The sequence below is a fragment of the Pinus tabuliformis genome, chromosome 1_1, assembly GCF_031772625.1.
Source record: "Pinus tabuliformis cultivar Carrire ecotype Pingquan chromosome 1_1, CPIR1, whole genome shotgun sequence".
In the NCBI taxonomy this organism is placed as follows: domain Eukaryota; kingdom Viridiplantae; phylum Streptophyta; class Pinopsida; order Pinales; family Pinaceae; genus Pinus; species Pinus tabuliformis.
Window position 1 is genome coordinate 942,463,290 of NC_142297.1, and position 10,811 is coordinate 942,474,100.

Consider the following 10,811-nt stretch of genomic DNA (forward strand, 5'->3'; position numbering starts at 1 on the left):
GCTGTTTGGGACCTCCACAGTTATAATTTTCAACTCTCGCATAACTAGGCTGAGTGACGTAAAATTTGTGTCCGACTGGAATGAGTTGTCTTACCCAAAACTAGGCTGAGTCACGTAAAATTTGTGTCCGACTGGAATGAGCTGTTTGGGACCTCCACGGTTATAATTTTCAACTCTCGCATAACTAGGCTGAGTGATGTAAAATTTGTGTCCGACTGGAATGAGCTGTCTTAAACTTTTTGGGGTTGACCAAATCTTAACGATAACTAGGGTTCGGTACAAAGAACTTGTCTCCAGCTGGAATGGTCCGCCTTCTAGAAACTTTTTAGGGTTGACCAAATCTTATTTACATGCCATTGGATGAAACAATTTCACCAAGACTAAGGTAAAACCAAGAGTGATGCAAACAACATTATTACAACCAACCTGAACGTTATGCAGCCAAGCCCTAGCAAATTTGTAAATTTTTGAAATCAGGGAGGAATTTTTGAATTTGTGAAATCATGGATAACTTCTCCGTCACTGCCTCCGTGGCCCTGTACTTCGCACTGTTAGGGTCTACCACCTCACAGAAGGAAGAATTCACCGCCTAGCTATTCGGTTTGAGATATCCAATTTGGCTTTATGTATATATCGTCCAGGAACAAATCATGTGATTTCAAATATATCTATATTGTTGATGTATACAGTGAATCAATTAATAATGGCAACAGATTCAAACATCCAGAAAACATCAATTTCAACCATAGAAATATCAAGTAAAAAGAAATCATTTGATTTTGATTGATTTGAATTTTGTATGTATATGTTACACTCATGTATGTGCGCGTAAAAGGAATGGTATCTGTATGAGGAAGTCTTGACGACTCACAGGGGAATGTGAGGAATGTACTCCTCTCCTAGATTGTAAAAATGTCAATTTAGTAGGTAAATAGGCGGGAGGCCGTGCGGACATGTCTGCGTTGCACGCATGACTATTAGATATAGGGATGCCGCATCGTCTGCTTTGTACATGCATTGATCTGATCATGAAGAGATAGTACTCAGATTGTTCAAGAGCGCCACCCTGCTAGAGATAAGAAATCTGAAGAGCTCATTCATTCTCTGGTCGATGTGTGTGAGAGCATTGTCCAACTCTGTGATGGACATGCTGACTTCATGGATGGAGTCCTTCAGTTCATCTTGCATGTTGGACATCTTGTTCATTATGTATCTGTCTAGTAAATTGTTGAGGTTTCCAGCTGTAATATCCGCCCTGTTCAACTCATGTAAGAGGAACTTGAATGATGATGACCTCTTTCTCTGCATCTCCGTAGCTTCCTTTAATTTGCGGTGCATCATGTTAGTCATGCTGTCGATGTCGATGAGAGGAGGAAGAGGGCCAGGACTGATTCTATTCTTCTTCTTAAGAAAGCCTGTACCCGACATAAAGGATCGGCATGGTGCGTTGAAGGAAAAAGCAGTTACAAGTGCAGTGCACGCAAAGATGGTGATGGCCTTCGCTTCCTTGATGACTTCTTCAACTCCTGATCCGCCAGTTGATGTTGTTGAGTGAAAGCTATCGGCCATTCGCTTCAAAGTAGACAGGCATTTTGCTAGCTTGGACTCCATGTCCTTGTTCTTCCTTAATTCTTGCATGCAATTGCCAAGGGAGTTCTGTGCTTTCACCACTTGATTATTCATCATGTGATCATGATGACTTAATGCACTCGGAATCTGGGCATGGGCGTGAAGTAAGCCATGAAGGGCTATCTGTACTGACATGTTGTGCTTCTTTATTTCTGACATGCTCTCTCTCAACACATTGCACACATCAAGCAGATTGACCAGGTCCTCCATATGTTGGATTAACCATTTGCCGTCATTATTATTGTCCATTTGTACATGCTGGTACAAATCCTTCACATTGGAATAGATAAACAGCGTCACGTCCAGCGCTTGTCCAAGCCAAGCTGCAGAAAAATTGTATGACTCCGGCTGTTGTTGTTGTTGCATGAGCATCTCCACCTTAGAACGAAGTTCGTACTGAAAATCAGCGAGGATCGGATGCGCTATGGAAGCCGGCATGCTCCTTGACCTCTTATGCTTGCCGTGACCACGAACAGCAGCAGGCATCAATAAGTGCAGAGCCGCTCCAAGAGAAACGATGGAAGAACTCATGATTGCGATCAATGCTCAATCGCTCAATTTCCTCCGTCTCAGAATCAAGGTCTGCTTATCTCTCTCAATGTGACTGCACTTGTAGTTTGTTGCCTCTCACAACATGTACGGTGATATTAATACAACTCAACTAACTGCACAAATCCGTCCAGATCAGAGAGCACGAGGATAGATACCAGAGCATGGTCGACAGAAAGAATAGCGGAGAGGAAAGGTGATCATGACACTAATTTAATTTACGCCATCCGTGGGCGTTACTTGTCTATGGATCGTGTCTCCCCACCCGGCAACATGCCAAACCAAGCCAAGCAAAGAGTGGCATTTTATATATAAATTCAACAACTCAGTCTGTTGCTTCTACAGACCTGAAGCATTTAATAAGATTAGAGTCAGATTTAACCAGCACTGTAACTTGTCTCTGCACATGCACATAGAGGGCACGACAACGAATTCACATATTTTCAACTTATAAAAGTGATAAGGAACCTGTTTTCGGGACAATTCCATTTTATTTATGATATTCCTCGTGAATAATTGCAATGCAGCTCTATCGTGTCTCCCCGCCCGGCAACAAGCCAGGGAAAGAGTGGCATTTTATATATAAATTCAAGAACTCAGTCTGTTGCTTCTACCGACATGAAGCATTTAATAAGATTAGAGTCAGATTTAACCAGCACTGCAACTTGTCTGATCTGCACATGCACAAAGAGCGCACGGCAACTAATTCACATTGTTTCAACTTATAAAAGTGATAAGGAGCCGGTTTTTGGGGTAATCCCATTTATTTATGATATTTCCACTGAATAATTGCCTGCCAATGTGCATCACCAAATGCAGCTGGTTGGTACATTATATGGTTGGCCACTGCAAATGGTATCCAAAGAAAAGTCGGGCAGGAAGCCAAAGGAACTAACAACACTAACTTTATACTCGACATCTCTTGTTATGGGTGACGCCCGTAAAGAGTGCATAAGGTGAGAAGGGGACACGATTACTTCACAGCGCTTCCTCCATGGCATTCATAGCATTAATGGCTATACAATGATTATATTTTATGATGGAAAAGATGACGATCTTTAGAGAGTATGTGGATGTCTATTTAATGATGAGCAAAAGCGTGTGTTGTTCTATGGGTAAGGAGACGCATGGTTTTAAAAAGCGCGGAAGATTTATGCAAGATTTCTATTTTAGATAAAAATATTTTGTGGAAGTTGAAATATTTTGGAATTGATATGTTTTATTAGTCAATGTCCAGGGATTATAGTAATAGAAAACCATGATGTTAATATTAGTTGAGTTGTTTGTGAGTTGTTTGTTACTGCCAGTTCGTGGAGTATAATGAAAGTTTTTAGATACATAGTGATTTACTATCTTATTTGGCCTCTTCCCGAGGCGGGGAGGCAAAAACTTAGGTTATATATATTTATGTTTTTCCTATCAATATTAGATCATTGATAGATCAGCTTAATGCTAGGCATTTAATGCTTGGGATTGGGATGTTCTCTGATATCATGCCTAATGCTTGGGATGTTCACTGATATCAAATTTTGTGGAGACAAACATTGTCTTATTTCAGACAGACAGGTGCAAATAGGTGGCAGATAGACAGGTGGTCTGTGTGGCCTACATGAAGATAGACAGGTGGTATGTGTGGGCTGCATGAAGATGCGCGTGGTGAGAGGGCGTGTCGAGAGGAGAGAAGGGTTGCATGAAGATTCACATGACGAGAGGAGACAAGGGCCTGCATGAAGATGCGCGTGGCAAGAGGAGCTCTCTATTAGAGTGGCTATTACCTTTCTCAATAACAGTTTCTCTACAATAGATACCATTACCTTTCTCTGATACCATTACCTTTCTCTGCAACAACTATGCATACAGTTTCTCTGCGACAGCGATGGATACAGAATTCAAATGTCTCTATGGGTACCGAAACTGCTACTATTACCTTTCTTTGAAACAGTTTCTCTGCAACAACTATGGATACGGAATTCAAATGTCTTTTCAACAACTATGGATACCGAATTCAAATGTCTCTGCAATAGCTATGGATATTGAATTCAAATATAAGGATAATTACCTTTCTCGGTGGCTTATGTAGCATACTACAGTCACACCAGCAGTGTAGGTGGCTGACCAAAATGATGACCCTGCAGACTTGTAGAAGCAACCCTCTCGAAGATGAGATACAGTGCACAGAGTCGACTATGTTTTTGCGGTGAGATACAATGAACAAGGTGAGATAAAACTAGAACACTCTCGAAGATGAGATACAGTGGATAGAGTTGGTTGTGTTTCTGCGGTGAGATACAATGAACAAGGTGAGATAAAACTAGAACACTCTCGAAGATGAGATACAGTGGACATAGTCGGTTGTGTTTTTGTGGTGAGATACAATGAACAAGGTGATATAAAAATGGAATGGTTACTGGCTATGGATACAAAAGCAAGGTGGTGGAAGCTAGCCTCACCTCTTCGAAGAAGTTGCTGTTGGTGGTGGTTGTGGCTTCAAATGTCATTGGCATTGCTCTTTCTGGTATCGAACTCCACTGCAACCAATCTATTATTCGAATCCTCATTCGTGGTAGAGTTGACACCAATCTGTTATTTGAATCCCCATACTGACTCTGAAGACAGTATTCCAACAAGAGGTTTAGAAACAGTTCAAATGACAAACCCTCTGATGCGAGTAATAGCAGGCGCTGACTCGACTGAGCTACTCAACTATGGATGTTGCGCTATTAGGCTATTAGGCTAAAACTAATGGGACCATCATCTTAGTCTTACCTGTCTCTTTCTTCCATCGGATTGCAACCAACACTAGCTGTATCACAAGTATGCCTTCCAAAGCACTTCTTTACAGATCTAAAATGGTTTGGAATGGCTTGCAAGAAATTTCCCAAAAGAAGAGTTTGTGTTACAATAGTGAGAAAACAATTCGTGCAGGGCTTCTCTTCATCAACCAAAGGGCTCTTCAACCAGTCACATTATCATGTGCTTCTGCATGTGTCATTGTGGGCATGTGTCGTGTGCTTCTGCGTGTGTCAATATGTCCTTCATTTTGTTAGAATTATGGCATTTACAATTAAAAGTGAGATGGTTAATTAATTTGTGACTATAGAGCTTGATTACATCTTGTTGGTGTTCCTCTAGAGCGTCCGGGTCCATAATAGGCTTAATCGAGACTTTTTTATTCTCTTGTATAGTATTTATATTGTTTCCAACTCATGGTAATGGAGAAAATAAATTGAGATGACCATTCACATACAGTTTAAGTGAGATGCCCAAAAAAAGGCATTAAGCTTGTCTAGTACTATCTGTTGCTTGATGAGTTTGACCCCGCAAACGCCAATAAGTAAGTTATTTGCTTACCTAAGGTAATGGACGTAAGGAGAGCAGGCTAAAAAAGTATGCACCTGCATGCTTGATTCCTTACATTGAACTTACATACCATATATGCCTTAGTTTACCAGTATCAGATAACGATTGTTGCATGACCACTATATGGGAGGCTAAAAAAGTATGCACGTGCATGCTTGATTCCTTACATTGAACTTACTTAGCACATATGCCTTAGTTTACCAGTATCAGATAACGATTTTTGCATGACCACTATATGGGAATAGAAGCAAGCAAGTATCTGGATATGTCTCAATAAGGTAGAGACAGAGAGAGCTTAAGTATAGATTAGCTTGTATCATATGGAACACTAATACCTGTACAATATTGTATATCATGATAGTGTAATCAAGAGACTGTCTAGACTGTATACAGTGTGAAGTAAGCACGTATTCAGTGTATTCAATCTCTGTGAATAGGTTAACTCTCACATAGCCTTGTGTAAACACTTGAGATTACAAGACTAGTGATGATATACGAGCTAAAACGTCACAAGTAAGCTATACTAATTCGATATGATGTGTATATTACTTATAATACGTCTGTTATCACTACTCTATGTAGATGCGCAAGATCGCCGAAGTGCACTACTTGGGCCCCAATTTTGTTTTGAGTCTTTTGGTTTATACCAATTCCATCCTATGGCTGGAGATGAGTTAGCATGTACCAATCGGGAAAATATTTTGGTCGAGGAAGGAGAGCTCTTACTTTCTCAGCCACAGAACCTTGTTCATCTCGCCATACCCCAAAATCAGGTACGAGATTTCACAGGCCCTATTTAAGTGGCAAAATTCATAAAGTTGACTAAATAGAAATGCTAGGTCGAGACCCCGGTGGATGGATATGACTCAAATCCCATACAACCACAGGTTCTAGATAGGAAAACATGCATCTCATAAGCTTTTTCAAATGAATTCACCGACCAAAACAATCAGCATGGCTTTAACATCTTGCTTCAAAGTAGGGCCCTATCAATTAGATATTTTCCTAAAAAAAAACCTTTCATTCTGAACCTCACTTACCCAACCCTTGGAATGCCCCCAATCTTATAGCGTTAATGGACCGGGGCAGGAGCTGTTGGATGGACGGGCTTATATAAAGCATTCAAAGGCCTGGAATCACACTATCATGTCCACATCCTGTCCACCCTTGTCATGTCCCATCTTACCAATATCCATCATGTCATCTACCTAGAACCTACCTAAGCTCTATCTCTCTCACTTAGGAGAGAACCCGTCAGAGTGAAATGCATTCGAAAGGGAAAGGTCTTTATCTCTATTTGGTGAAACCCCTTCTTATGTTTCAAATGCTGGTGGTGAATCAACAGACTATGTTGCAATAGATCATGCCTTTGCCGGGAGAGAAGAGCGATGTCGGACCCTCCATATGGTCTGTGAATTTCGAGGTCATGAAAGGTGAAGTCCAGTGACTGGTTCATAAAGGGAAACCAACATGGCTTTGATATCTTGCTTCAGGGAAAGGGACGAAGTGGCATGCTTCCTATCTTTTATAGCGGGTACCTTTGTTTACCCATACGTCAGGTGGGCGACCCCACCTCATCGCTGAGAAATCATAGGGTAGGGCGAGTCTATTTGCCTTACCTGCTCTTTTCAGAAAGGATGGGTCACCGAGTCCTAACCCAGCGTCTGAAGCCTGACTTTTCTTTATAGATAGCCTTACAACGCCTTCTCAAACCCTAACTTTCGCTTAGAGGCCTAATTTCTATTACTTGCCTTCTAGAGTTTGTATTAAAGCCACCACTTTGATCTTTCAACAACACTACCAGTACTATCTAACAACACTACCAACACTATGAACTTGAGACGCTTCCTAAGTTTTTTCACAAAACCCCAAAGCAAGGGCTAGCTGCCATGCAGCCTCCCTTGTTATATTATTAAAAACTAAAATGTTAATGCTCTATAAAATATTTATATTAATATTGGTTGTATCATAGTTGCTTTATAGGTTCCACATATAGTCATAGATATCGCCACTTCATAGACCAATAATAACGGAACCCGTTCGAGATTGGAATCAAGATCCAGCGTCATATCTACCCGTTGAATAGTCCCTCTCCGCGTTGCTTCATTCCAATTGAATTTTTTTTCTGCATGATCGCTTTATTATCCATGTTAGGTATAACTTATTGTTTGATATTTTGTTTTTTCTATTAAATTTTTACTATATAATTTGGTTTTAAATGTATTTTCGAATTTATAAATAGATTAAGTATTCTTAAAATCTTCAACGCACTACGATTATGTATATTACACAGATGATTTATTATATATATAAAAAAATAGATACGATAATGTTTTAAAAAATTAAACCAACTTAAATACATTCTTAAAGTAAAATTATTAAAGATTAAATTTTTTAATGTGTAATTTTTTTATAATAACAATTTAAGTGTAGATTTTTTTTTAATAATAAGAAAGAATTAACGTAAATATATTAATTTTTAAGGAAAAAATTATATTTATAAAAAATAATTAAAATAATAGTTATTATTATTATCTTTTAATTATTTTTTATAAGTAAAATTTTTAATTATAATAATTTTTCAAAAATTATTATTATCCAATTTTAAATTTACGAGTCAGACTCTCTTGTTTATGGGACAAGGGACCCAATTCTCTGGGTAGCTCTTGTTTGTGAGATAAGGAACCCAAATAATTTTTTTTCAAAAAATATTATTATCCAATTTTAAGGTTACGAGTTAGACTCTCTTGTTTGTGGGACAAGGGACCCACTTCTCTAGGTAGATTTTCTTTGTGGGGTAAGGGACCCACCTCTCTTGTTTGTGGGACAAGGGACCCACTTCTCTGGGTAGCTCTTATTTGTGAGATAAGGGACCCACCTCTCCGCGTAGGGATTTGATTGCTAAGTCTACAAAGACATACATACTCTACCCCAAGGATAATTTTAGGGGCGAATGTTCGCCCTTTGGCGAAATTAAGGGGTTTTAAATTTTTAGTGGGCGAATATTTTGTATCATAGTACATTTTTACAAATCACCTTAAATAGCCCAACTTATTTTAAGGGAGAGGGTAAAAAAGGTAAATTTAGCCCTTGAAATTAGGAGTTACAAACTTCTATTCGCCCATTTTCAAGAATAAGTTTTATTTAAGTGAATCCATTCGCCCATTTTCAAGAATAGGTTTTATTTAAGTGAATCCTATGGGCCAAAGACCATATTTATAAAAGAGGTATGGTAAATTAATAAAAATATAAATAAATGAGAGGTATGGTAAATAAATAAAACATTTTTTATATTTACTCCATAAGTCACCTTATATACATGTAAGGGTGTAAACAAATAAAAATATAAGTAAAGTGGAGGTATGGTAAATAAATAAAACGTCTTTTTATACTTACTCAAAAGGTATGGTAAATAAATAAAAATATAAATAAACTAGATGTATCGTAAATAAATAAAACCTCTTTTTATATTTAGTCCATAACCCTTGTTCTATTTATGAAGACTCAAGAAAGAGGTTTTATTTAAGTGAATCCTATGGGCCAAATACCATATTTGTAAAAGAGGTATGGTAAATTAATAAAAATATAAATAAACGAGAGGTATGGTAAACAAATAAAACATTTTTTTATATTTACTCCATAAGTCACCTTATATTTACGAACACTCAAAAAATGGGTTATATTTAGGTGAAACCTATGGCCAAAATACTATGGGACAAATACCATGGACTAGATTGTTATTAATACCATGCAAAAAACCATTATTAACCCTAATATTAGAATTAATAAAAATAAAAATGGCACATGGTATTGACCCATGGTATTCACCAAAATGGCACATGGTATTGACCCATGGTATTCACCTGGAATGTAGCCTATTTAAATGGGAGAATTAAACCAGCATGTAGCCTATGTTAAGATTCACTAGGACTTTACAAAGTTTTATTATTTAGTGAAAGACTCGCCAAGATCTTACAAGATTTTATAATTGAGTAAATATTCGCCATGCCTGGTGAGGGATTCGCCAAAAAATTATATATACATATTATATTATTGATAAAATCGCCTTCCATTTTTCCTATATACCATGGAGATTCGCCCATTTATTATATTTATAAATTTAGGGGGGGTTCTTAAAATTTTCCCTACTCTACCCCATTGGTTTTGAACTCATGACCTCTTAGGAGGAAACACATGCTCTTAACCATTAGGTCCACTCAAGCTATATATTATAATCCAATAAACAAATCCAAAAATATTTTATAATTTATAATGTTAAACTTAAAATTAATACATGTCTCATTCTCACTTTCAAGATTAAACTTGCCTCTCTTCAGAGTTAAAATCCGCCTCTCATTTGAGAAAGATATCCCATTTATAAGCACCATCTAACATATGATTTTCTCAAATCAGGATATCCTTCTCATGTATGCTTCAATTCAACTAAATATAACTCTTTCTTCTTACATTACTAACATTGTATACTTCCTGTTGACGGTGTTGGACCCGCCAAAATCTAGGGGATCACCCCGCTATGAAGTCCCAACTAGACGTCACATCGTTTCGTGTGAGAGTCCCATCCGGTATGATGGCACATTTCCATTGTCTTAAGGATTTTCCTCAACTCTTGCTTGTCAGCACAGGAGAGTGGTCTTCTTACATAAATTATCTGGATATGAATTCTAAATCATAGAAAATAAACAATGTGAGAGCATAACACATAAAACACACATACAAAGAGATTTTCCCCTGGATCCCAAAATTGGGACTACCAGCTTGATTTTTCATTATGTTCCTTTCAATGTTAGAATACATATTTATACATGCCGAAGCATCCAATACCATGGACCGAAAACCATCGCGTCCAAATCATGGACCAAAAACCATCAAGTCCAAAACCATGTGTAAAAATCATGCGCAAAACCATAGGTAGGTTCGCCCAACCTAATATAGGCTCCAAAAAACAAAATTTTCTGGGGCGCTGCCCCAGACCCCATAGAGGAGGGTTACTTGCACCCCTCAAACCCCCTGTGACCCCCCTGCTACGTAATAGGCGCAACAAAGGGGGGGCTCCCCCCTGGCTAACCCCCGGTTAACTACGTGGGCTAGTCATGGAAATAATATAACACAACTCAACATTCTCCCACTTGTTGTTTTCTTTCCACAAGGGGCCACAAGAGAGCTTAGTCATTTATCCAACCCTGCAACGCCCATTGTTTCTCTAGACCAAGAGAACTTCTAAGAGCTTACAGATTTTGTTAATGCATCTGCAG

The 10,811-nt window shown here is 38.3% G+C and overlaps 1 protein-coding gene across 1 annotated transcript; it reads right to left on the reverse strand.

Moving 5' to 3' along the window:
• Positions 1-1,026: 1,026 nt before the first annotated feature.
• LOC149217579 (protein BPS1, chloroplastic-like) lies at positions 1,027-2,160 on the reverse strand. The gene has a single exon (XM_089390288.1). The coding sequence runs from the start codon at positions 2,158-2,160 to the stop codon at positions 1,027-1,029; it is 1,134 nt and encodes a 377-aa protein (XP_089246414.1).
• Between the last annotated feature and the right edge of the window lie 8,651 nt (positions 2,161-10,811).